The 27,462-nt window shown below is 49.2% G+C and overlaps 2 protein-coding genes across 11 annotated transcripts in view; one reads left to right on the top strand and one right to left on the bottom strand.

Annotated features, from left to right (window-relative positions):
• Window positions 1–1,133: 1,133 nt before the first annotated feature.
• On the top strand, window positions 1,134–26,538 carry MORN3 (MORN repeat containing 3). Of its 8 annotated transcripts, none has more exons than XM_070475236.1 (7): window positions 1,134–1,521; window positions 3,814–3,969; window positions 6,416–6,573; window positions 8,151–8,310; window positions 10,705–10,889; window positions 11,171–11,254; window positions 11,790–12,055. In XM_070475236.1, exons 2-6 carry the CDS (start codon window positions 3,825–3,827, stop codon window positions 11,246–11,248), a joined length of 726 nt encoding a protein of 241 aa, XP_070331337.1. In that variant the 5' UTR covers window positions 1,134–1,521; window positions 3,814–3,824; the 3' UTR covers window positions 11,249–11,254; window positions 11,790–12,055. The 8 variants fall into 8 exon arrangements, with proteins under 8 accessions (XP_070331337.1, XP_020738226.1, XP_020738227.1 ...); XM_020882567.2 differs by having other exon boundaries at window positions 1,338–1,521; window positions 3,796–3,969; XM_070475235.1 differs by lacking the exons at window positions 1,134–1,521; window positions 11,790–12,055 and adding an exon at window positions 25,451–26,538 and having other exon boundaries at window positions 3,243–3,969.
• Window positions 16,587–27,462, bottom strand: part of LOC110130503 (calcium release-activated calcium channel protein 1) — a 41,729-nt gene continuing 30,853 nt past the window's right edge. For 2 of the 3 annotated variants that reach the window (XM_020882558.2, XM_070475233.1), the window contains exon 3: window positions 16,587–17,604. In XM_020882558.2, coding sequence (XP_020738217.1) covers window positions 16,999–17,604 — 606 coding nt within the window. In that variant the 3' untranslated portion in view covers window positions 16,587–16,998. Of the gene's footprint in view, window positions 17,605–18,873; window positions 19,134–27,462 lie in introns of all 3 variants that reach the window. The other variant, XM_020882559.2, reaches the window with a different exon arrangement.

Here is a 27,462-nt window from a genome sequence, read left to right as displayed (position 1 = left end):
GCAACAAGAGAAGTCACCACAACAAGACGCCTGAGCACCACATCTAGAGGGTAATCCATGATCGCTGCAACTAGAGAAAGACTGTGCAGCAATAAAGAGCCAGCACAAGCTATATATATATATATATATATATATATATATAATTGAAAGAAAAAAATTTGCCTTCAAGGAGACAGATAATAAATAAAGTGTGTTTGCATGTGTGTGTGTGTGTGTGTGTGTGTGTGTTCTTGCGTGTGGCTAACGAGAACATGAAACAGGATGAAAGTGGGAAAGAGGAAAACAAGTCAGAAAGTATATATGGAGATTCCAGTTTTAAATAGGGTGGTCCAGGGACTTCCCTGATGGACCAGTTGTTAAGAATGCACCTTCCTAAAAAAAAAAAAAGAATCCACCTTCCAGTGAAGGGGACTCAGGTTCGGCTCCGGGAGGAACTAAGATCCTACTTGCCCGTAGGGCAGTTAAGTTCGAGAGCCACAACGAAGACCCAGCACAGCCAAAATGTAAGAGTCAGACACAACTTGGCGACTGAACAACAACAATAATATATAGATAGATAAATACAGCATGATCCAGAAGCTCCACACTGAGATGATGTTTGAATCAAACCCTGGAGAGCAGGGAGTGAGCCAGACTACTTTCTGAAGGAAGATATGGCCTGCCTGGTAGAGGAGACAGAAGAGGCAACGGCCCTGAGGCAAGAACATGCCTAGCATTTTCCAGGAACAGTAAGAAAGTAAGTGTGAGGTTGGAGCAGAGTGGGCTTGGGCATCAGAGGAGGGGCAAGTTCAGAGAGGAGGGAGGGAGGCAGGCAGGTGACACCAGGCGTTGAAGCCACTATAGTCACTATGGCTTTTATGCTGAGTGACCAGGGGAGCCACCACAAGGAAGTGAGCAAGGAATAACTTGGGCCGACTTGTGTATACCTAAACCGGATGCATCTTGCAGGGTGAAGGGGCTATTTATAGCTTCCTTCAGCTTCTCAGAGGAGTCGAGTAGACCACCATAAAACAAAGAGCAGGTGTAATGTTGATCTGTCCTTCAAATCTGTCCCTTTATTTTTTCAATTAGGCAAAAAAGCTTGTGATCCCTTTCTGCCAGGTTCGGGCTTGGTATTTGCCATGGGGAACCCGGGGCAGAAGGAAAGGCGAACCTCCCGGGCACACCGTGCCCAAGCTCCAGGATATGAGGTCTCCGGGGCTCACCCACCTGCCTTTGGTACCAGGCTGGTGTACGAGCCTGCACTCGACCTCCACTGGCCCAAAGACGTCCTTCCTCGTCGCGGGAGGATCTGCAGCCTTCCCCATTCGCGGCCCCGTGAGTTCACAGTCTCCGCAGGAAGGGGCGGGCCCTGCCGGCTGGCTTTGCAGAGGCCCCGCGTTGCTATAGCGACCCTGGCCGGGCTCTGGACGCCAGAGCACTAGTCTCAGGCAGCGATAGAAGCTGGAGGCTGAGGGCGGCGACCCCATTGCTGTTTGCCTGGGACTCCAGATCCAGACTCCGCCCCGCAGGAGAGCGCAGGTGAGCGGTCGCAGGTGTGACGGGGAGGGGGCGAGCACCTAACCTTCAGCCGTCTGAGCCCCTCTCGTTCCACCTTCCCTGGTGGTAATTATTGTTATTCAGTATCAAAACAACCCGAGCAGAGTCCGCATACTGCGCTGTAAAACTTTTTTCCTTTTTTCATTTTTTTTCCTGGCCACGCTGCACGGCTTGCGGAATCTGACCAGGGAGCCCACCCGTGCCCCAGCAGTCAAAGCGCCTAGTCCTAACCATTGGACCACCAGGGAATTCCCCAAAGCTTTCTTTTCCTATCAGAAGGTCTATGTATCAAGACCACGGCCTTCTCTAGGGTAGAATTTAAGTTCTTGAAAGTTAGGACAGAGGATGTGTTACACTGATGAAGGGTAACCACCCAATGATGTCGTAAGAAAGTTATTAGATTTTGGATTCTCTTAAAATTCTGAGTAAGCCAAGGAGAAAGTGTCATCTTGAGGCTAATGTGGCATTAATACCTTAACATTTGCCAATCTCAACTGTAAGCCCCAGTATCTAGCTAAGGCTTAAGAAATGATCATAAAATCTCTTTCTTGGATAAATGTATTGAATTTTAAAGTGAATTAATTTCAATATAAAGACTAATCATGGACCACCCTGATGGTCCAGTGGTTAAGACTCCAAGCTTCTAATGCAAAGAGCGTGGGTTCAATCCCTGGTCAGGGAATTAAGATCCCACATGCTGCACAGCATGGCTAAAAAAAAAAAAAAAAAAAAAGATTAATCACAGTACTCATGGTACACGCAAATGGGAGGGGGAAAAAAGAAAAACATTAAATTTAGGACCTGAGACTGTTTACCTCTGCCCAGTTCATGCCCTGGATGTCTTCCTTGCTTTGAGTGCCTTTCCCAATTCCTGGGAATGATTGCCAAACTACGTACTAGCCAGTGCAGTTGGCCAGCCTAGTCAGACTCCTGGAGGTCCCTGCTGTGTCCCTACAGGGAACTCCCTGATGGACAGGGCCCAGTGCAGAATGAAAATGAGGCCCTGGCTCATGAAGTATTAGGAATTTTTAAAAAGTGACAGCGGAGCCAAGACCAAGCACATACCTTTCTACGGACCAGGCCCTGTGCAGCTATTCAGGTTGGACATCTGTGATGCTGGCCCTGAATGGGTGGATGCCTGGAACACCATGATTTCCTGAAACCTGCTCAGTCTTGAGGTCATACTCATTGGTCAATAACTCTGCCTGCTGATGGTTAAATAGTTCTCTGCACTGGGCAGGGAGGGTAGAGAGCCCTGGTCTGATGGAAAAAAACCTAACCAGGCAGACAGGAAGAGTACCTAAGCAGAGGGCAGAGGTCAGAGGTAGCAGGGTGATCAATCATCCTGGTGTGTCTGGGGCTGTCCCAGTTCTAGCTCTGAAAGTTCAGTGTCCTAGGAAGCCTCTCAATCCCAGGGAAAGCGGGACAGGTGGTCATCCTAGAGATAGTATCTTTAGTTGGCGGGCTCTGCTGACAGCTCACAAACACCTGCAAAGCCAGCCCCTGGGCTTTTCCACCAGAGGCAGGGCCTGGGGCCTAAAGTGCTAGATGCTGAACCAGTGGTGGTAATGGGATGTCCCTGGGGGCCGTGCCACAGGACTGTCTGCCCGCCTGAGAGTGGCCTGGCTAGGTCCCAACTCCCCCGTAGTGGGTCCCAGTGCTCACCACTCCAGCATCCACTCTGATTGGTCATGAGTGGTGAATGAGTGTTAGTTGTTCACTTATGTTCTTTGCAACCCCATGGACTGTAGCTCATCAGGCTCCTCTGTCCATGGAATTCACCAGGCAAGAACACTGGAGTGTGTTGCCATTCCCTTCTCCAGAGGACCTTCCCAACCCAGGGATAGAACCTAGGTCTCCCACATCACAGGCACATTCTTTACCGTCTGAGCCACCAGGGAAGCCCCTGACTGGTCATACCGGTTATTAATGTGACTTTCACCTTCTGCCCAGGGCAACTTCTTCCTGCTGTCATCACAAACCCTCTGATCTACTGGTTTCCCTGGGTTCCATCCCAAGCAATTGTGCCATCAGGTTCCCCACCCCAGGGGGCCCCTAGGGAGGCAAGGGAGGAGACATCTGAGCATCAGTCCAGCACAAAAGAATCCCCCGAAAGGGCTGCTCATCTGCCCCGGGCACTCAGAACACACATGACTCACCCCACCTGACCTCAGACAAGTGTCTCTCCAGGAAATCCCAGGATCCCAGCATTCCTTGGAGCAAACTGAACCCCTGATGTCCCTAACCCTTTGCTAGCACCCTCTGGCCCCACAGAAGCAGCCAACATGCCTATCTTCAAGTGCCCGCAAAAGTCGGAGCCCCTGTGGAAGGAGTGGGACAAGAAGGCCCAGAAGAACGGACTGAGGCACCAGGTGTTCGCTGTCAATGGCGACCACTACGTGGGCGAGTGGAAGGACAACATGAAACACGGTAAGTGGGGGGCCCTTGGGGGCTCAGGCGGTGAGTATGGGGTCTGGGTCACGGTGGACCACTGGGGCCAAGGGAGCAGCTTGCAGAGCTCACTGGGGACATAAGATATATCACCGAGGGGTGAATGCTGACTAGGACCAGCCAGGGGCATCCTCATGCTGGGACTCTGAAATCCAACTCAACCCTGGCTTCAGGTGAGCAGAGGGGCCAGCAGGAAACGAAGCTGTCTTTAGACACCAGCCACAGCCTCAGCTGGGACTCCCAGGACAGCAGCTCATTCTCTACCCTCTGAGACCTGCACTAAGCATGGAACTGGCTAGCAGGAGGAAAAGGTGGCCTCCAGAAACCACCTTGCCTTCAAGCTCAGTCCTTCAAACCAGCAGGGGGCGAAGTAGGACATCTCCCACCACATCTCCACCCTGCAGTGGCTGGGGCTCCCAGGGTGGAGTATGGACTCCTTGTGATAACAAAGTGATCCCTGAAGAAAGAAAAACAAAGTTCTTATTCAAAAAAGGTGTTATGGCTTCTCTGTCTAGTCTTGCAATTCCAGATTCTTAGCTCTTGGCCACTCTTCTCTCCTGCCTTCCTGCGTTAAGTGCTTGAGTCCATAAACCTGGGTCAATTTCAGCTCCATCAGCTGTGACCTTGAGAGAGCTACACCACTCTGAGCCTCAGTCTCCCCATCTGTAAAATGGGAATAATACCTATCTGTTAAGATAAGAGTTACCATCTATCAAATATGTAGCCAAGGATCTGTGCAGAAGGGGAACTTCTTGAATGTTCTCTGAGGGCTGAGCACGGCACAGGACATTATTCAGACTTTCCTTGTCCAAGAAGCCCCCCACGCATAACACAAAACCCACCCTCAGCACTGACTTAAAGGCAAAGTTTTACGCAGCTGCCTGGAGCTCTTTGTGTGGTTAAGGATGACAGCCTGTGTGTTTCAGTCTTTGTGGGCAGCCTGTGGTGTGGACAGATCCCTGGACTAAGAGTCAGGACCCTGAAGTTCTGAGCCTGGCTCTATTACTGAGAGGCTGTGTGACTTTGGCTAAGTCATTTCCCATTGTCTGAACTTGGCTGCCCTACCTGTGATATGACCTTGTGGGCTGGTATAAACAACTCTTCATCCCCTACAGTGTGACTGGACCCTGCCTCAAGGGCAAACATCAATGATAGCATCTTTTCTATTTTCAGGCATTGTCCTAAGTATTATACATATATTAATGAATTTAGTGACCAGAACAACCCCATGAGATCTTCTTGTCCCCATTTTACAGATGAGGAACCTGAGGCCCAGAGAGTTAAGTTACTTGCACTAGATCAAAAAGCTCACAGAGACGATGCTGGGTTTGTTCCTGAGCTACCAAGGACTGAGACATAAGTTGGCACGCATAGGTACTCCACACATATTGTATTCATCCCTTTGTTTAACAAATATTGGTCACCTCCAACATGTCAGGCACTGTTCTTCTGTGCTGGAAATAGAGCAGTGAACAGAACAGACCAGTCTGTGCCCTTGTGACGTGTACATTCTCCTGGAAGACACAGACAGTAGACAATACATGATAAATAAGTGAATTATCTATTATGTTAGGAGTTAACAAGTGATGTGGAAAGAAATAGAACAGGGTAAGGGGTTAAAAGAAGCTTATATTAATTTTTTTCAATATTTATTTATTTGGCTGGGCTGGGTCTTAGCTGCAGCATGCAGGATCTTCAATCATTGTTACAGTATATGTGGGATCTAGGTCCCTGACCAGGGATGGAACCTGGATCCCCAGCAATGGGAGCGAAGAGTCTTAGCCATTGGACCAGCAGGGAAGTCCAGAAGCTTATATTAAATAATTTTAAGTGAGATGGTCAATGAGAAAATGATATTTGAGTAAAGACTTGCAGGAGGTAGGGGGTGAGTGAATATATTTGGGGAAGAGTTTTCCAGGCCAGAGGAGAAGCAGGTACAAAAGCCTTGAGGCAGAAGCATACCTGCTGGGTTCCAGGAATGACCGGGCCACCAGGAATTGGAGGGCAGAATGGAAAATGGGAGTGGAGGACACAGAAGGGGTTGGAGTATAATAGTAGGAGGTGGGTCTCCATGTATAATCAGAACTGAAGAAATATGCAGAACATTCTCCAGAAATCCTGACCATCTGGCGTATACACTCAGTATTACTAAAAGATGGAGCTGAAACACCAAAGGGAAAAATTTCTGCTTGGTGTTTGCTATATGGGTTTGGTGTCAGGGCAAAGCACTGTAGAAACAGACCTCTCTTGGAGTTTCTCCAGGTGCTAGGGAGAGGGTAGTCTACATACGAGGCAGATGCCCCTCTCAGTCCTTAAGAACTGTCCAGTCCAGGTGCCCAAGGCCCAGGCAAACAGAGCACCTGTCTCCCCGCACCGGCCCCATGCAGGCCATATTTGCAGTGTTGGCCCATCTTTGTGTCACCAGGGAAAGGAACACAGGTCTGGAAGAAGAACGGAGCCATCTATGAGGGGGACTGGAAGTCTGGGAAGCGAGATGGCTATGGCACCCTCAGCCTTCCTGACCAAGAGACCGGAAAGTACAAGAGAGTCTACTCAGGCTGGTGGAAAGGCGATAAGAAATGTGTGAGTGGTTCCCATCATGCTCTGGGGTGTGGGCCAGGCTGAAAGAAGCCTCTGTGTGTGTGTGTGTGTGTGTGTGTGTGTGTGTGTAGGGGGAGCAGTCAGAGAGGCCTGGGAAAAAAGGGAGGGGGATCTAGGGGAAGAGAACAGGGTTCTGCGTGGGTGGGAGAAGGAAGGGGTGGGGGAACCATCAAGACTTCTCAGAACAAAACCCAGAAACAGGAAACAGGAGGAGAGGGCCCAGGGAGGAGCCCCTGAAACCCTGTGGCTACAAGAAGCCAGCCAGCCTGTGAGGGGCAAAGTCTCCTCCCCCACCTCCTCAACTCATTTCCTGGCTTTCTTTTCCCCTGGCATCCCTTTCTGAGAATACTCCTTCTGCTGGGACTGGATAAGAGGTGGGGGGTGGGGTGGGGGCGCGAAATGAGAGCAAGAAAGAAAGCAGAAGCTACACCCTTTGCCAAGAGAAGAAGGTCCTGAGGGCTAGAAGGCAACCAGAGGCATGCCCCCAACCCATAAACACCTGACTCCTCACCACAGGTCATGGGGACAGATATCATACAGTACTGCTATTGAACAACTGCTATTATGATCCTGGAATATGATATATTGTAGAACTCCACATCAACATCATCATCATCATCATTATTTTCCTCTTACTGATGAGGAAACATGCTCAGAAAGGTGCAGCAGGTGAAGTGCCTCGCCTGGGGTCACACTGCTGGCAAGCTGTAGACCCGAGGATTTCATGATCTCTGCTCTCAAAATGTTTCTGGGCCAGTGGGGGACAAAGATCCCCAAATAAATAATTTATATTGTATAATACAGTGCTAGGATTGAGGTTTTCACAGAAAGTCCAATGGAAGTCCACTGAGAATTCAGGGCAGGCTTCCTGTAGAAGGTGACACCATAAGATGCAAGGTGTTAGGGAGTAAAAAAGGAGAAGGGGAAGTAGCAAAGGCTGCAGAAGTTGTTAAAGGAAGGAAATATTAAATAGCAAGGTGTGTCTACCCACAGGGGTGGCAGAGAGAGGAGGGGTAGGAGGGGGCCTTGAAGGTTATGTGGGGGATTAAGAATTTTTGAGTAGACTTGGGCTGCATAAGCCAGCCCTTTCAGGTGTGATCTGTGGGGACCCCATGGTGACTCTGCCGTCGCATGATAAGCGCTCATGTTCATTTTTCTGGGGAGAAAGTCCATAGCTTTGATCTCATTGCCAGGCATCTGCGACTTTTAATAGAGTCAAATCAGAGTTGGGAAGACAGAACAAACGTGATCAGACAGGCCATGTAAAAGGTCCTCCCAACAGTCATATGGCAGATGCATGGGATGAGGGGGAGAACGGGAGAGTGGAGGAGGAAGATCAGTGAGAAGGGGCGAAATGATGGTGGGCTGAAGGAAGGCGGTAGCATAAGGGTAGCGGGAAATGGAAGGCCTGGGAGATTTTACAAAACAGGACCGTCAGCTTGGATGTAGGTCTTGGGGAGGAAGCAAGGAAGAAGTCCAGGTGTTTGGGTACCAGGGAGTTTGGTGAGAGTTCCCAGTACTGTGGGGCGCCGTGAACAAGGACACCTTCGTGCTTTCAGGGCTATGGGATCCAGTTTTTCGGACCCAAGGAGTATTATGAGGGTGACTGGTGTGGCAACCAGCGCAGCGGGTGGGGCCGCATGTACTACAGCAACGGAGACATCTACGAGGGCCAGTGGCGTAACGACAAGCCAGAAGGGGAAGGCATGTTGCGCCTGAGTGAGTGTCCAGCCCCTTCCCAATGGCCTGCTGGCCACGCCCACTCGGCCACCCCCTCAAGGTCCACTCCTCCGGACCCTGCAAGGCCGGGCCCTGGCCACGCCCATCGGGCCACGCCCCCGCATAGCCCTGCTCGGGCTGGCGGGTTAAGGTGAGTGACAGGAGACAAGACCGGGTCCCTGCCCTCGGGGAGTTTATACTCTAAAAGGGGTGCCTAGAGTTGGACACGATTGACGTGACTAAGCAGCAGCAGCAATAAATATAAACAAGTAAGACTTTGTCTTTTGGTCCATAGTAATCATAGCCCACACTTAGGCAGCCCTGAGCTTATTATATCCACACTACAATTCTGTACCGGGAGCTGACTGTGGCTTAGATCATGAACTCCTTAATGCAAAATTCAGACTTAAATTGAAGAAAGTAGGGAAAACAAATAGACCATTCAGGTATGACCTAAATCAAATACCTTACAGTTATACAGTGAAAGTGACAAATAGTTTCAAGGAATTAGATTTGAAAGACAGAGTGCCTGAACAACTATGGATGGTGGTTGGTAACATTGTACAAGAGGTGGTGATCAAAACCTTCCCCAAGAAAAAGAAATGCAAAAAGGCAAAATGGTTGTCTGATGAGGCCTTACAAGTTAGCTGAGAAAAGAAGAGAAGCAAAAGGCAAAGGAGAAAAGGAAATATATACCCATCTGAATGCAGAGTTTCAAAGAATAGCAAGGAGAGATAAGAAAGCCTTCCTAAGTGAACAGTGCAAAGAAATAGAGGAAAACAATAGAATGGGAAAGACTAGAGATCTCTTCAAGAAAATTAGAGATACCAAGGGAACATTTCATGCAAAGATGGGCACAATAAAGGACAGAAATGGTATGCACCTAAGAGAAGCAGAAGAGATTAAGAAGAGGTGGCAAGAATACACAGAAGAACTATACAAAAAAGAGCTTAATGATCCAAATAACCACGATGGTATTATCACTCACCTAGAGTCCATAAATTTAGCATCATTGTCCCTTCAGACTGTGACCTGCAGAAGGACTGGGACTGTGTCTGTTTTGTTCCCTACTGTTTCCCCCAGTGCCTGCTGTGTAGTAGATACTCTTGGTGAGGACACAAACCAGAACCTAGGCTCCTGAAAACTGGGGAGGGTCAAGGCAGCCACTCTGTCATTCTTAATCCTCCTTACACCCTGCTTCCATTCCTGATTTTAGTGCGTATCTCCTACTAACAGCCTGCATTTAGTGAGTGCCTGCTGTGGCCCACACAGGGAAGGAGTTTTAAGTGCAGGCTTTCTAAGGCTTGGAGTCTGGAACCAGCTCTTACTAGTTGTGGGCCCTTGGGCAATTAACCTCCTTAAACTCTGTATGCATTGGTTTTCTCAACTGTAAAGTAAGGGAAAAATAAAGCTTACCTAAAGTTATTGTGAAGATTAAGGGAGGTTTATATTTGTAAAATGCTTAGCATGACACAGAATAAATAGTAAGCGCTCAGTATCAGTACATACTTGTATAGCAGAGCTCAGCAAACTATGGGCCAAATCCAGCCCTGAACATGTTTTTGTAAATAAAGTTTTGTTGGCACACAGATGTGCTCGTTCACTTATGTATTGTTCAATGGCAGAGGTGACCATCTGTGGCAGAGACCCGGAGTGCTGAAAATCCTATCTGCCACTTTGCAGAAAAGGTTTGTTGATCTCTGATCTGGAGTTTATCCAGTACTTTTCTAAGCCCTTTTTGTGTACAGATTCATTTAATCTTTACAATAATTTAATGAGGGAGGTGCTACTCTGGTCCTCATTTTACAAATGAGGAAATGAGACAAAATGGCTGCATGACTTGCTCAGGGTCACACAGCTCATAAGTGTCTGAGCTGAGACATGTTAGATTTATCATTATTATTTTTACAGCATCACCACCATCCAATGGGAAGTGGAATTGATTCCCAGTTAAGAGCAGGGGCTCCTGGGATGAACAGGATTTGGTTTGAAACCCTTCCTCGTTCTGTGACCTTGAGCAAATCAATCAAATCTCTGGAGCTTTTCAAATTTCATGTATAAAATGGAATCCTTTATCCTTCACAGAACTGTTTTTGTGAAAAGTGAGGTCAGAAGCAGCATGGAATCTGGCACAGAGTAAGTGCTGGAAAAGCACTGCCTGTTAGTATCATTAGCTGTATTTTTTACAGGCAGGAAACGATGTCGCTTATCTAAGTTCAAGTAGGTAGTTGAGGTGAGGTGATATGTGAATCAGGTCTGAAACCACTGACACCCCGGGGGTCTATGGCTTTCTGGTGGGCGTGATGTCTAGCCTGGGAGTGGCAGAAGGTCCAGCCCGGTGGGTGGGGGAATGTGGTGGGCCAGCACCCATGACCCCCTGTCTTTTCCCCTCAGAGAATGGGAACCGCTATGAAGGCAATTGGCAGAGAGGTGTGAAGAATGGGTCAGGGCGTTTCTTCCACCTGGACCATGGTCAGCTGTTTGAAGGCTTCTGGGTGGATGACGTGGCCAAGTGTGGCACAATGATTGACTTCGGCCGCGATGAGGCCCCCCAGCCCACCCAGTTCCCCATTCCTGAGGTGGGCAGCTCTCCCCAGGATCCTGGGACCACACCCAACCTACAGACAGGAAACAGCAGCCCCCCGCCAGCCACACCCAACTTAACTCAGCCCAGCCCAGTCAGGAAACAGACAAGGTTTTGTTTTCAGTCAGGGCATCCTCAGGGAGACTGGCAGTACCCCCCACAAAGCAGGCAGCACCCAAGGTTGGCGGTACCCCCACAGGGCGGGCAGCGTCCCAAAGGCTGACAGCCTGGGTCTTCTCCACACTCCTCAGACCAACCCCTGCTACTTCCCTCCAGGTCAAAATTCTAGATCCCGACGGTGTGTTGGAGGAAGCCTTGGCTATGTTCAAGAAGACAGAAGAAGAAGGAGATTGATGCCAGGTGAGAGGCGGGCATGCCAGCCACCCTCTGATGTGGTCTGGGCAGCTCCTGGGCTCTCCTCTGGCCAGGAGAGATCAGGGGCAGGGCCACACAGGACTTTACCTCAAGTCCTGCTGGTCGTTTTTGCTTCCTCTCCTTGGAATCTCTTTTCCCTGGGAGCTCTGTGGTGGTTCTGTGCGTAAATAAGAATCTGTGCTCCCAATGCAGGGGGCACAGGTTCAGTCCTTGGTTGGGGAGCTCAGATCCTGCATGCTGCCTGGTGTGGCCAAATGAACGCGCAAACACACAGCCTCTTTTCCCTATAGACGTCCTGCCCAGATCCTCCCACTGTGGGCTTATGGGATTGGACTCAGGAGCTCTGCTCACCCCAGAGTGCCCTTGAGTACCGATGTTTGCCCCGGTCCTCTACTTGCCCATCTGTCCTGTGGGGCCTTTTTCCGTGCAGTCCCTCCCGGTGGGTATAAGTGGGGTCGAGGAGAGAGCACTGGTACAGCATCTTTGAAACGCCAGCTCCCACCACTCCTCACCCCTGCAGAGAGATCACCAGCACTTCAGGAGGAATTCAAACCGGAGTCACCCAACTGCTCAGACTGGTGTGGCTCCCGTTGGAGGAGCAAGTGGGGACACACCCTTGGCACCCTCAGAAGGCACCTTACTCCTCCCAGCACTGGCTCATTCCTTCCCGGAAGGAGGCCAGTGCTTCTCTTCCCTGATGGCCTTGGGGACCCTCTTGTTACCGCCTTTTTTTCTTGGACCTCATCTCTGAGTGCACCAGAATAAAGGAGGACCCTGTTGGCAAGAGCCGGGTGCCTACAGTGGGTGGAGGTGGGGGGGTGGTGTGCAGGGTCCCTTGGGAAGGATTTCAGGTGGAGAAGTGAAATGTCCCCACGGGCCACATGGATTTCCCTTGGGGCAAAGTGGGGTGGTGCTTCCAGGTCTCTGATCTCTGATGAGATAACTGATCTCTGTCTCATTCCAGAAATGAGACAAAGCCTGCATCAGGCTCCACTCGTCATTAAGATTCGTCATTGAAACATGACCTGGCTTCTCACCCTAACACAGGAGCTCCCAACCTTGGAATCCCGTGGGAGATGTAAAAGCTAAGAATGCCCAGATTTCACACCCAGAGAGCCTCATCTGTCTAGGATGAGGCCTGGGCCTTCCAGAAGTTCCCCAGCTTGACTCTAGTGTGCAGCTGGGGCACAGAACTTCTGACTTACTGGCTTTGTGAACCTAAACAAGTGACCTCAGTTGCCCTGTCTGTAAAATGGGAACCTCAGAGATCTCACGGGGGTGGGGGTGGGGGTGGGGTGTTGTGAGGATCTGCTGGCAGATATAAAAACAACAGATAACATGAGGTTATTGAGGTGAGTTGTAAGCAGATATCCGGGAAAGGCTTTGCAAAATTTTGGACAACATTCCTGCAAGATAAGAGCACCTCTTACATAATGTTTAGGAATAGGAGTTCTGCAGTCAAACTGCTGCAGAATGTGAATCCCAGCACTGATTTCTTAGCTGTGTGTTCTTGTGTACATCACCCACCCTCTCTGTTCTCCAGGTTTCCTCTCTTAGTATGGGACAATAATAGTACTTACCACCCAGAGTTACTGTGGTACTGGAAGAATGGAATAAGGTGTGGTTCTAATCTGAGGGTAATTCTGTCCCCCTTCCTTCCCAGGGGACATCTGGCCAAGTCTAGAGACACTTTCGGTTGTCACAGCTGGCAGGGAAGAGTCCTACTGGTACCCAGTGGGTAGAGGTTGGGAACCTGCTGAACATGTTATAATGTAAACACTCCACAGAAGAATCCAACCCCACTTCACTGGTATAAAACCATGAAAGAACGCTGAAATATCAGTGTTCATAAAGCCCTCGGCAAATGCCCACCACAAAATAAACGGCTCAGAAAAGTGTTCACTGACATTATGGAGATTCTGCCATCGGAACCCTAAGCAGGTGGCCTGATCCACAGCAGGGTTCTCAGTTGGTACCTCTGAGGCCAGGAAGCTGAGCCTGGTTGCCTCTGGACACACCATTAACCAGATACAGAGCCACTCACTGCCAGGCCCAGTGCTGACAGCTTTACATGAGTGCTCTCTCGTGATCCCTCAACGACCTATGAGATGTCCTGCTATTATTCATGTCATTTTAGAAGGAACTGAGGTTCAGGGAGGCTCACAAGTCATCAAATTAGAAACTGCCTGTGCTTAAACTTAGGCCTGTCTGCTCAGTTGAGAACAGGTGGTGGTGAGAACAGTAGCAATGTGTATAGACTTTTTGTTTTTTTTTTTTTTTTTTTAAGAAGAAGTAGGGTGTGTTCTTGTTTATGTATAAAATCTCTAAATGGGATCAAAATATACTGGCAACTGTGGTTATTTCTATGGAGAATTGGGAACCTGGAAACAGGGGAGCAATAGCAATTTTTCACTGCTGTATTTGGAACCTATGAACATATTATCTATTCAAAACATCAAATTGATATTAAAGACTGTTCTTTTAACTGTCCATGTTTCCCTCACAAGTTGCCTGCATTTGAGTACCTGGAGTGCTAGTTACAGAGAGATTCCAGGGAATTCCCTGCAGGTCCAGTGGTTAGAAATTGGCATTTTCAAGGCAAAAAGATTCCAGAGACATACCCAGAACAACTTAAATTGGAATCTGCAATAGGGAAGATTCCAATAGATTGGAAATCCTCCTTTTACAAGCCAATCTGATGATTCCTGAGTTCAGTCAAGTTAAGAAAAGAAAACCAAACACTCAGAAAAGACTCTACCCGGACCACAGGTCTCTGCAGAAGCAGGGAGCTGGGAATCTCAGAGAAGGATGGAAGAAGATGCCCAGGTCTTCTCTGGGGAGCCAGTGATTTTTCACACAGGGGTACCTGCTCCACCCTACTCAGTCCCAGTCAGAGGGCCATCTGGGGACAGAAGAGGGGGTGGGTCTTGGTACATGTGATACAGGACAGAGGCTAGAAGCTGCAATAGGAAAAAGAAGGGCTCCCTTCCCCACTCAGCCCACCAAGCTGCTGTTGGCCATGTCTGTCTTTACAGAAGGACAAGAACTTAAGGAAGGCCACACATGTGCATGTGTGCTAAGTTGCTTCAGTCGTGTCCGACTCTTTGCGACCCCATGGACTGTAGCTGGCTGGGCTCCTCTGTCCATAGGATTCTCTGGGAAAGAATACTGGAGTGGACTGTCATGCCCTCCTCCAGGAGATCTTCCAGACCCAGAGATCAAACCCATGTCTCCTGCATCTCTTGCAGATTCTTTACCAACTGAGTCACCTAGAAAGCCCAAGGAAGGCCATGCTTTCCCCCACGAACTCTCTGTTCGGTCAGAGCACTTTGTTTTTGTAAAACCACTTTCTACGTCAGGGTTATGGGACAGAACAGGGTTAACTCAAAGGCCCTCTGGGCCAGACAAGTAACTTAGGAAGCTGGGCTGGTGTTATACAATAGGGAGTGGAGGGGGCTATGGCAAATTCATTTCCTGGGAAGAAGGAGCTGCAACTCAGCTCCTGTTCATTGTGGCTCTGCAAGAAGGTAGGCCAGTAATGCCACTGCTGGATCTTCCAGTTTCTTCAGCAATGCCAGGATCAGCTGATGTAAGATTTCTGGGAGTGTCTAGGCTCCAAGCCAGACTTACTTCCAGGTTTGAATTCTGCCCAATAATTACTTACCCTCTTTAGACAACAATTTCTTGTCATCTGCAAAATGGAGATAAAATTCCTGCCAAAATGCACAACCTGATCATAAAAATGAGGAAATACCAGAGAAACTAGATGGAGGTTGCATTCTACAAAGCCACTGGCTTAAACTCTTCAAAAATGTTATTAAAGAGGACAAAGAAAGGCTGTTCCAAATTAAAGATGACTAAAGAGGGACTTTCTTGACGGTCCAGTGGTTGAGACTTCGCCTTCTACTGCAGGGGATGAAGGTTCAATACCTGGTTGGGGAGCTAGGATCCCACATGCCTCATGGCCGAAAAACCAAAACATAAAACAGAAGCAGTGTTGTAAAGGCAATCAAAGGGACATGACAACTTATTGCAACACGTGATCCTGGATGGAAAAATCACTGCAAGAAAGGATATGGGTATAAGAGCAAAATTGAAAACGTTGTATCAGATAACAGTATCACATCAATGTCAAATTTCCTGAATTTGATCATTGAACTGTGCTTATGTAGAGGAATGTGCTTGAGTTTAGAAGGAAATCTGCAACTAATGCATATGGTTCAGAGGGAAACACATATTGGCATCCTCACTATTCAGTTTTGGTATCTGCAAATCTGTCTACTTGCTGAGGTCAAACAAGATGACCCTCTGCCTTAGTTTCAGCTCATGCTGTAAACATCTATCCTTTTCACAGCCTATTTAGCGACTGGGGATGAGGGGACGATGGGGCCCCCTGAGCCACCTTCCCCACAGGCCTTCCCAGTCGTCCCAGAGTCAGTAGTGGTGCATCGCCACAGTAGAAATGCGCCCAGTGGCGCCTGGTCGCCTGTCAGGGGGCTGCTGACACATCCCCCCTGCCACCACCCACCTCCACCTGGAGAGGAGGGAGAGGCGAGGGTTGGAGAGAGGGCAGGGTTTTGGGGTTTTAAAAGCCCTCATATTTTGGGGCTTTTAAAAGTTGGTGATTTCACTATTTAAAATGACCCCCAAGGGTAGCAACGAAGCACTGTCTATAGTGTTCGGAGCACAGGAAGATTGACATGCCTTATGGGGAACGTATGTGTGTGTTACAAATAAGTGACAGTGCTGTTGTGATAATGTATAAGTTCAATGTTATTAAGGTATCTTTAAAAAATATATTTTAAGTAAGGTGTCTTTAAAAAGAAACATGCAGTGAGTTCCCTGGTGGTCCAGTAGTGAGGACTTTGCCTTTCAATGCCCACAGCGGGTGCAGGTTCAATCCCTGGTAGGGGAGCTAAGATCCCACATGATGCCTGTCCAAAAAACCAAAACAGAAGCAGTACTATAACAAATTCAATAAAGACTTAAAAAAAAAAGCAGGTCCGTATCAAAAAAACAACAAAAAACATAACCAGATGCTCGCAGGAACCTAACCCCTTTCTCTTAGCAGTAGTTCAGCATTCAATTAATTCAGTGTTCTGTAACTATAAAACAGAACTGTGAATGATAAGAACTGCCTACATAGACATTTCAGTTACTGCTCATGCAACTTTTTTGGATAGGTTGGAAATACCACAAAATGTTGATTTTTTTTTTTTTTTTTTTTTTTTTTTGCTTAGAGGTTCACCTGCCTGGGCCACCCACCGGAAGAAACGCCAGGCAGTTCAGACCCAACAAATACAGACACAAGCGGAGGTGTCCCTTATGAGTATATTTCTGTGTTCACACACGCGCACACACGCACACCACCGACGCTGAACGGGGAGGGAGGGTCAAGACAGAAAGAACAGGAGGCACCCAGGTGGTACCTGCTCGGGGGAGGAGGAGAGACAAAGGGAGCGTTTGTCCCCGCTCTGGCTCCCGGTGGTGGCCTCTGAGCAGGAGGTGAACCTGGAGCTGGAAGAACAGGAAGTGCTTATTCTCTTAGAGGAAAGTTTCAAAGTGCAGTAACTTCTCTTTAAAAAAAAAAAAGCCTCTTTCCTCCACTCTCTGCCTGCCCCTGACGAAAGCCCAGCCCCCTGCACATGCTGTCCTTGAGGCTGGGGCACGACAAGGTCGTGGGGAAGGGCGTAAGGCCAAAGCTCTCAACTGCCCAGCCCAGGAAGGGCTTAGGCATAGTGGCTACCCGGGGTCAGGGGGTGGTCCCCTCTGTGGTCTAGCTGGTCCTGCAGGCGGGCAAACTCAGCCAGTTCGTTGAGTTCCTGGAACTGTCGGTCCGTCTTATGGCTGACCAGTGAGCGGTAGAAGTGGACGGCAAAGACGATAAAGATCAGGCCAAAGGGGACCATGATGGTGGTGGAGGCGATGGCGGCGGCCTGGCCCGGGGTGATGCTGCCGGTGCTGCTGACGTTGGCAGGCGCCCCGCCGACCGGGGGTTTGCTGGTGGGCCGCAGCTGGCCTGGCTGCTTTTTGAGGGGCAAGAACTTGACCCAGCAGAGCAGCACGACCTCAGCCAGGAAGAGCAGCGTGCCGATGACGGTGGAGAAGGCCCAGGCCAGCTCGATGTGGCGGTGCATGCGCTCGTGGGGCGACTCCTTGACCGAGTTGAGGTTGTGCACGTTGCTCACGGCCTCGATGTTGGGCAGGATGCAGGTGCTGATCATGAGAGCAAACAGGTGCACGGCCACCAGCACCGTGGTGCAGGCGCTGAAGGCGATTAGCAGCCCCGGAGGGTAGTCGTGGTCAGCGTCCAGTTGTACCTCCACCATTGCCACCTGGGGGGGAGGAGCGGGGAGAGGTGGGCTGAGTTACAAGGATGGTCACGGCTCAGAGGCTCTCCTCCCTTCAGGTTCTGGGACCCTGAGTAAGTCACTCCGAGGCCTCAGCTTCTGTTATCTGTATAATGGGGATGACAGACCCACCCACTTAGGGTTGAGAAATGGCAGAAAGTACTGGTAAAGAGGATAGGCTTGAGGCCAGGCTGCCTGGATTTGAATCCCAGTTCTGCTTCCCTTGAGCTGTTTATCTTTGGGAAAGTCACTGAACCTCTCTGAGCCTCAGCATTTTTATTTGTAAAATAGGGACATCATATCAGTTCATAGGCTCATTTTAACAACTGAATGAGAGTTCCTAGTACTGGACTTCCCTGGTGGCTCAGATGGCAAAGAATCTGCCTACAGCGCAGGAGACCTGGATTTGATCCCTGAGTTGGCACGATCCCCTGGAGGAGGAAATGGCAACCTACTCCAGTATCTTGCCTGGAGAATTTCATGGACAGAGAAGTCTGGCAGGCAACAGTCCAGAGAGTCCCAAAGAGATGGACACAACTGAGCAACTAACACTTTCAGTACATGACAAACACCCTCCAAACAGTAGTCACCACAAATGGTTAAAATGGTAAGCTGTATGTCAATTTTACTATGACTAAAAAAAAAGTTTACATTAATGAAAAAAGGCACCCTCCCTATTGGAGCCACACTCCCATTCCCAAGGAGAGGTTTCTTCTTGCCTTGCTCTGGGCATAAGAGGTGTGGGGTCAAGAGATGAAGGCCCTCCCAGATCATACCAGGCCCTTTCTGAGAACATAGAGCACCAACCACAAAGGAATCAAGAGAGGCTTCCCAGAAGAGACAGGCTATGACAGGGTGCTGCAGTGCAGACCGCAAGCCCTGGGGCCATCTCCTCCTCTGGCCCCAGCACTGGGCTCAGAGCCCCAGGGCTGACGTACTAGCTGCTCCCCAGTTCCTGGAGACCTGTGGATCCAGGGTTACCAGGGGCATGCTCCAGGCCCCGCCACCCACCTCCTCTCACCTGGGCCTTGCAAATCACCCCCATGTAAAGAAGCCAGCTCATCAGATCTGGGCTGGGAGAAGCGGGTGGTGGGCACACTGCCGAGTGGCTGCCTGCCGAGGCCAGAGACTGGGGCGCAAGTGCCAACGGCAATACCATTAAGGAGAATGACCCTTTATAAAGGGTTCGCTGTTGTATGTGCCAGGCTCAGAAGGGGGAGGTCCGAGGCTGAAATGTACCCACAAGCTCCATACCTGCCCTGATCCCTTCTTACTCCTGGGGAGGGAGTGGACTCCTTCCTTCCAGCTTTCTTGCCTGTAATACCTGGCCCTGTCTGCTTTCATTTCTTGTACCTCCTCAGCCTTCTGAGGCCTGGAAAGGCAGTGTGGGGCAGTGGTTAGGAGCATGGGCTCTGGAGCCAGGCTGCCTGCTTCAAGCCCTGACTCCTCTGCCCTTTATTAGGCTGTTTGACTCTGGCAAGTTCCTTCAACTTTCTGAGCCTCGGTTTCCTCATCTGTAAAAAAAAAAAAAAAAAAAAGGGCTATAGAGGCAATTCCCTGGCACTCCAGTGGTTAGGACTCAGCAATTTCACTGTCGAGGTTTGATCCCTGGTCGGGGAACAAAGATCCTTCGCGCTGCACAGCATGGCTGAACAAACAAAAAAACCCAGGGACTTCCCTGGTGGTCCAGTGGCTAAGACTCCATGCTCCCAAAGCAGGGTCACTGGGTTTGATCCCTGGTCGGGGAACTAGATTCCAAGTGCCACATGCCAACCGTCTGCATGCTGCTACTAAAGATTCCATGTGTTAAATGAAGATTGAAGATCTTGAGCATCACAACTAAGACCCAATGCAGCCAAATAAATAAATATTAAAAAAAAAAAAAAAAGAATAGTAGTACATAACTCAGAGAGTTGTGAGGACTGAATTAATCCCACATCAAATCCTTGGGCTTCCCTGACAGCTCAATTGGTAAAGAATCTGCCTGCAATGCAGGAGACCCTGGTTTGATTCCTGTATTGGGAAGATCTGCTGAAGAAGGGATAGGCTACCCACTCCAGTATTCTTGGGCTTCCCTTGTGACTCAGCTGTGCCTGCAATGTGGGAGATCTGGCTTCGACCCCTGGGTTGGGAAGATCCCCTGGAGGAGGGAAAGGCTACCCCCACTCCAGTATTCTGGCCTGGAGAACCCCATGGGGTCTCAAAGAGTTGAACCGACTGAGTGACTTTCACTTCACTTCAAATTCTTAGTGGCTGGCCTAGTGTAAACCCTCAATAAAAGCTTTATTAGTATCGTTGTAATTCAGTTTAAAAACTTCACTCCCAATCCCAGCATCTCTGTATGAAACGCCCCTGCCTGGGCTGGGTTTCTATCCCCCAACCTGAGCTGAGGACACCAAAGCCAAATTGGCAAGCCTGAGTTTTGGCTCCAGAATCACCCCTGCTTCCCCCTGGATGACTTTGGTCAAAACCCTTTCCCTTTGTCTCTGACAAAGGAGTGGAGGTGGCAAGATTAAGGTCACCATCTAGAGCTGATTTGGGGTCAGATACTTTGAGAATCTGGTGAAAATACTGGATATTTCTTAAGACACCCAGGTATATATAGTCATAGGGCTTTTCAGACAATTTCAACAGGGTTCGCAGACTTTTGTCTTGGAATTCCCACAATTGATGGTTGTATAAACTTCTCAGCCCAGGAGTTTGTAAAATGTTTTAAGTTCACATAAATCTGGGGCAGTGCGCCATGAGGATTTGGGCCATTTTTAGGATCACTGGTGGCCTAAGGCCAATGCTGAGATTTCTAAGCACTTAGGGCATCAGGGCACGGCGGGTTAAGGGCTGTACCCCAGGCTCCCTGGTCTCTGTCCTCAGGCCTGACCACGCTGGAAAAGGGGGGCACCCCCAGCAGGGCATACCTCCTGCCTCCTCCCCACCCCTGGCACTTTCTCTTCCTGTTTTGGCCTGCTGCCCTGGAAGCTGAAACTGGAGAAAGGACGAGTAGAAGAGCCAGCTGCTTAGCTGCTCTAGGCCCACAGGCTATTGTTTTACTCACTGGAAATGTCCAGACCCATCAGGTACATGGGGCCCAGAGTTGGGTACCTATATGGGGAGGGGAGGGGGAACATGCCAACATATACAGTAACCAATCTGTTCCCTTAAACCTGGTATCTCCACCTCTAGAGAGCCATTAAGAGTAAACTGAGTCCTCCACTTATAAAACTGGTAAGCTCTCAGTGCCACAGGGGTTGTTACAAGGGTTCAACAGATTAATGAATAAAGCCCTTAGCACAAGACCTGGCATGCATATATACATCTATATTACACTTAAAGCGTCAGTGATGGATACATGCATATGTATGGCTGAGTCACTCCACTATGCACCTGAAACTATCACAACATTGTTAATCAACTATGTGTGTGTGTGTCTGTGTGTGACCGATTCTGCAACCCCATGGACTGTAATCCGCCAGGCTCCTCTGTCCATGGGATTTCCCAGGCAAGAATACTGGAGTGGATGGCCATTTCCTCCTCTGGAGGATATTCCTGGCCCACAGACTGAACTCACATCTCCTGTGTCTCCTGCATTGGCAGGCAGATTCTTTACCACTGAGTCACCTGGGAAGCCCATCAATGATTATTAGCAACACTATTATTACGTTTTCACAAATGAGGAAACTGAAGCTCAAGAGAGGTGAAGTCAGCAGTCCCAAGCGTTATTCTGCTGTTGAGTGGAGGATCTATACTTAAGTCCACTTAGCTCTAAAGCCCGTGTGCAAAGGGGTTAACAGCATTTTCCTCACACCTGCTACTACAGACTGAATGTCTGTGAACACTCTAAATTCATATTTGAAATCCTGACCCCCAAGGTGATGGTGTTAGGAGGTAGGGCCTTTGGGGTGATTAGGTCATGAGGGTGGCGCCCTTGCAATAGGATTAGCGCCCTTATAAAAGAGAACCCCTAGAGACCCCCTCATCACTTTTGCCCTGTGAGAACACAGCGAGTAGTAAGACAGTGTCTATGAACTAGCAAGTCATCCCCTTACCAGACGCTGCATTTGTTGGCACCTTGATCTTAGACTTCTAGCCTCCTGAACGGTGAGAAATAAATATGTTGTTTATAAGCCACCCAAGCTGTGGTATTCTGTTTTAGCAGCCCAGACAGACTAAGACAATCACCAAGGAGATTAAATGAGGTCTTGACATGTGTTTAACAAAGGGCCAGCCCACAGAAGGTACTCAATAAATCTCGGTTAAAAAAGAAAAACACAGGGCTTAAAGTGGAAGATGAATAGCTCTTGGACGCCCTCAGCTGAGGCTGGTGAGAGCTGACCCCACGTTCTGTCCCCTAGGGAGGGTGAGGGGCTCAGACACCCCACTCTGGACCCAGTCTGCCTCTTTCTAAGGCTGTCCCTGCTAGAAACCCTGGGTAGAAGGAGAATGTGTGCCCCAAAGCACAGCTGACCACCACAGCGGGACAGGGACCACCCTTGCCACACCATTTGTCACGCTCCAGAGCCAGAACACTGCAGCTGTTGGGACACACCTGGCCAGGGGACTCCAGAACTTCCCCTGAGGTCCTAAGCTGGGAGGAGGAGGGTAGCTAGGCTGGGCAGCTCAGTGTGCGAACTGAGCTCCTTCAAGGAGGAGGATGGGCTCCAGAAGAAACCCCATCAACCGTGCTGGACCCTACAGTTCCTGGAACTTGACCACACCAGCTGGCTCTAGGTACTGTTCCCACCTGGGGGACCAAGCTCCATGTCCTGGCGCTGTGGGAAGGAATGGCTGACACAGATCAGGTCTTCTGATGAGAACTGTTCACAAGCAGAAAAACGACTGCTTTTTTCAGAATGTGTCCCACTTGGGAAATCTCCCCAAGAGTAGGGAGGGTAAAGCCAGGAGGGCCTCGTGGAATCTGGCAGGCGACTCCCAGGGCCCCAGCTGAGTCCCAGAGAGATCAAATCAGATCAGATTGCAAGCAGCTTCGCAAGGTAAATATAGCCAGAGTGCTGGGCTGTTAACCCAAAATAAACAGCTCCCAGCCAGCCACGGGCCTGCTTAAACCTGGACACATGGGTCCTAAAGGGTGCACCAGCTCCAAGTCACTCTAGTCCGTGGGCCTCCGATGCCTCCCTCCCCCGCCCCCCACGGGGACATCAAACCTCACCCATGGGCTAAGAAAAGGTGCCTGTGATCCCAAGAAGGGTAGGACCTGGCTGGCTTTGCCGGGTGTCTGCCCACCACACCCGGATGCCAACCGCCTCTCCTCACTCCTGCTGGGCTCCCTGGAGACCCCCTGCCACCTGGCCTAGAAGGCTGGGCCCCTCTGAGGCAGCCCTCCCATGCCTTGCCCGACCCGGGCCCTCAACAGCTGAGAGACATAACTCTGCCTTCCCCAGCCTGCGCTTCTCCTGATCACTTGGGCCGCCAAGCCACAGTCACCCCGGGTCACCCAGGGCTGTTTGAGCCTGCGGCCCCCACCTCAGATGCAAACCGTCTATTAAGAGAGGATTGAGGGCTCCTCTATGAGTTTACAAACTTTTCTGACCACTACAGTGCAGTATTCCAAAGGTTTCCATAAATAGACACATACCCACTTATAACAGAAACAAGTTTCCCCAAACAATAATTATCTTTAAAGCATGCTAATCCGGTCTACTCTTACAACATGTGACGCATGCGGCTGCTTTCTATTTCATTCCACTCTTCTTCCAATAAAAATTAAAATGCTGGTTGCGACTCCCTTCTTGTCACGAGTCACTAACAGGCTGAAGCTGCAGAAAGGGGCGGAGAACAGGCCCATCTTTCTGTTCATCCGGCTAATTTTGAGCACCTTCAGTCTCTATCTCCCAAGTCACCTCTGTTCCAGGGCTCTCCAAGTGAGGATGGGGCCATTCATTCAATCATGGACATTTTTCCCCCCCTTTGGTGGTGCTGCGAGGCTTATGGGACCTCAGTTCACTGATTGGGGATCGAACCTGCACCCTGAGTAATACAAGAGCCAAGTCCTAACAACTGGACTGCCCGGGAATTGCCCTTATGAACTTTTTCTGAGAACTTACTGTGTGCCTGGAGGATCTTGTGACTCTGCTGGAGACAAAGAAAGCAGGAAGACAGCCAGAACAACCCCTGCCCTGGGGAGGATGACAGGCACCGAACGGGCAGGCAGGTATTTTCAGATGGTGATAAGCGTTCGTCCACCAACGCTCCTCCACCACTGCACTTGCCAAACATGTTCTGAAGATGTAACGACATGTCCAGTTTCCTCCACTCTACTTTCCTGCTTCTCTAGCTTCCCTGCACTTCCCTTGTCCCTCTAGGGGCCTCAGGAAACGAATGTTAAAGGAATAAATGAAGGTCAGAATTGACCCAGGGTCTCTAAAGTGCCTGAAGACAATCCTATGTGATCCATTGGAAACCAGAAGACCACAGGAGAACTCTCATTGACATTCCTTTTTTAGCTCATCCTTTAAACTTTTCAATATTGTGTCTTTACTTACTTCAGTTCCCCAACCAGGGATTGAACCTGGGCTCTGGCAGTAAAAGGGCTGAGTCCTAACCACTGGACCAGCAGGGAAGTTCCTATGTACCTTAAAATAATTCGTTTATTTTTTTAATTTTTAGTTTTTGGCCATGCTGTGTGACTTGAGGGATCCTTAGCTCCCCAACCAGGGCTCAAACCCGCAACCCCTGCAGTGGAAGCACAGGGTCTTAACCACTGGATCGCCTATGTACCTTTTGATACTCACGCTTTATTAGCATTCATATCATAATTACCATATACCTATGTACGAATACTGAGTATAATGTTGACAATATTTTGAGCAGGGTGTGCACTCAAAGTGTTGCTGGAGACCACCACCTAGACCAGGGGTCGCCAAACTGGCCTGTGATGTACTTTCTGCAAATGAAGTTCTACTAGCACACAGCCACGCCCACTCACTCACCTAAGATCTGTGGCTGCTTTCAAGCTAGAAGAACAGAACTGAGTACAGGTTTCCCCCTATAATGTACCTCTGAAACCATTCATGAGCTGAAATGGCCCAAAGGGACGGAGCAATTATCTTAGGAGATATCTTGCTAACATATGCACAAATAAATTGAGATTAAAGCACTGATGCTCACAGATACAGCTTAGAGCTCTGACAGCTTGATGCCGAGATGCTGAGTGTGATTCCCGGGAAAGGAGCTTGGTGGTACCAGTCTTACCCCTCAGGGCGCATGCTGCGTCTATAACCGCTAGCTACAAACCAAATGCTGCATGCTATTTTTGGCTTTCACCATTTTTTGGTAAAAGTAAAAATTCTCTTTGGGTTTCTTTTGGACTAGTGAAAGCAGGTACAAATGCAGGTCTTCTGTAAAAACAAGGAGGTGTAAAATGAACTTGTGAAAAGCAGGGGGACACCTGTAGTTACAACTGAGACCGCGTGGCCAGCAAAGCTGAAAACATTTACCTCACAGAAAAAGGTGGCCCATTATTGGGTTAGATCAATGCTCCTAAAAAGGAATGTCAAACCACGGTCCCAGAGGATTCACCTCTGAAGAGTTTGTGGTTCTATCAATTTGGGGCATTCCCTTCTGGGAAGCATATTAAAGGCCCCCTAAGAAGTTCCACCAGAAAGGAACTTGCTCTTGTTTAAATTTTCTCAGAAGTTTTAGGGCTTCTCTGGTGGTCCAGTGAGTAAGCCTCTGTGCTTCCACTGTAGGGGACGTGGGTGCAATCCCAGGTGGGGGGCCTAAGATCCCCCATGCTGCACAGCCTGGCCAAGAAATTTAAAAAGTGCAAACTGTCACAGTTTTTATTAATATTATTAATTAATTTATTTATTGGCAGCACTACATCCTTGGACTGCAAGGAGATCCAACCAGTCAATCCCAAAGGAAATCAACCATGAATATCCGTTGAAAGGACTGTTGCTGAAGCTGAAACTCCAATATTTTGGCCACCTGATGTGAAGAGCTGACTCACTGGAAAAGACCCTGATGCTGGGAAAGACTGAAGGCAGGAGGAGAAGGGGACAGAGGATGAGATGGCTGGATGGCATCACTGACTCGATGGACATGAGTTTGAGTAAGCTCCAGGAGTTGGTGATGGACAGAGAAGCTTGGCGTGCTGCAGTCCATGGGGTCACAAAGAGTCAGATGTGACTGAGTGATTGAACTGAACATGGCATGTGGGACCTTAGTTCCCTGGCCAGGGATTGAACCTGCGTCCCCTGCAGTGGAAGGGCGGAGTCTTAACCACCAGGGACACCCCATAAACTGTCACAGTTTTATTTCTCCAAGGGAACTCCTTCCAAACACTGATTACCACAGTGTCACCTTGGGAAACCCTAGAACTCTCCTTCACCAGCCCCGGACCCAGAAACCAGCAGAGCTCAACACAGACCTTGGCTGAAAACCCCAGACACGTGCACAGGCACTTGTGAAGTTTTCCAAAAGGCTTCTCAGCTAGGCAGGGAGTGCCTTTCCCTTGGGGCATTTAACAAAATTCCATTTATACCGACTCAGCGTACAGAAGGATCCATCTCTAAGACTTCGAAGACCCAGTTTTCAGCCAGCTACATGGGACATGGCGAGAGGGTGATTGAGTGGAAAAGGCTCCAAATCAGACAGACCACGGCTTGAAATCTACTAGCTGGATGATCGCAACCTCAGTGAGCCTTTTAGCTTTCTCACCTACAGTACATACCTTTAAGAGCTGTTCTGAGGATTAAAAAAAGAAAGAAAGGCTCATGCCTGGTGTTCAGTAAATAGTAACATCACCAACATTATTCAGTTCATCATGGGACTTCCCTGGTGGTCTAGCAGTTAAGAATCGGCCTTCCGATGCAGGAAACTCGGGTTTAATCCCTGGTCAGGGAACTGAGACCCTACATGGTGTACTGCAACTAAGACCCAACTCAGCCAAAAATAAATAAATGAATAAACGTATCAAAAAAATTCATCATGGAACTCTTTTGCTCCAAAATCTTCTCTGGCTCCCCACGGCCTATATCAGAAGGCCTTGCACTATCTAGTCTGGGAAGATTCACTTTCCTCAACTACCCCTGGACATGGCTTCAACTCCAGCTACACCAGACTCCCTGCCTTTCTTTCCCTAAGACCTTATCATTTCTCATCCTTGTAACTTTGCTCCTGATGCTTCCTCTGATAGAAGGTTCTTTCTCAGCTCGACTCTACCATCCTTAAGGCTTGGCTGGAATCACATTCTTCTAAACCAGTTAACTCTCATAAAAGCAGTCCCAGGAATTTCCTAGCAGTTTCAATGCCGTGGACCTCAAGTTCAATTCAGGAAACTAAGATCCTGCATACTGCTTGGCCAAAAAAAAGTAGTCTCAACATTATGGGAACAAGGGTGAACGAGTTTCTGTCACACCTGGACCACGTATATTTTAAGTGCTTTGCAGATACAAATGAACCATCAAACTGACCCACTGAGGTTGGTTATTGCTATTACTCCCATTTCACAGCTGAGGAAACTGAGGCCCAGAGACATTAAGCAACTTCCCCAGCATCTCACAGTTCTACGTGGCAGAGCGGGGATCTGGATCCCACTCAAGCAGTCTGGCTCCAGGGTCCCTGTTCTTTACTTCACTCTACAATACTCAAGCCTCCCAACTCAGTCCTTCCATCACTCTCTCTGGTGCTTCCTCTCCCGCAGCAGTGGGGGCCACACCACAGTCACAGGGCCTGGAAGCTTCCCAGCCAGGTAACCTCAGACAAGTCATTCACTGGGCACTTACCCTCACTCCCTATTCTGAAGCTCACAAGAGATGGTTCAAAGAGAGTACTTAGCAGGTGTCTAACCTATTCCAAGATCCCAATCAACAGTGGCAATGCTCA

Source organism: Odocoileus virginianus, chromosome 12 (assembly GCF_023699985.2).
Source record: "Odocoileus virginianus isolate 20LAN1187 ecotype Illinois chromosome 12, Ovbor_1.2, whole genome shotgun sequence".
Taxonomy (NCBI): Eukaryota; Metazoa; Chordata; class Mammalia; order Artiodactyla; family Cervidae; genus Odocoileus; species Odocoileus virginianus.
This window is presented reverse-complemented; position numbering and strand designations above follow the sequence as displayed.

Coding starts and splice junctions, on each gene's coding strand:
- MORN3 (XM_070475235.1), top strand. CDS start 3,825: ATGCCTATCTTCAAGTGCCCGCAAAAGTCGGAGCCCCTGTGGAAGGAG. Junction 6,574..8,150: donor GGAAAGGCGATAAGAAATGT/GTGAGTGGTTCC, acceptor TCGTGCTTTCAG/GGCTATGGGATCCAGTTTTT. Junction 10,890..11,170: donor CCCAGTTCCCCATTCCTGAG/GTGGGCAGCTCT, acceptor ACTTCCCTCCAG/GTCAAAATTCTAGATCCCGA.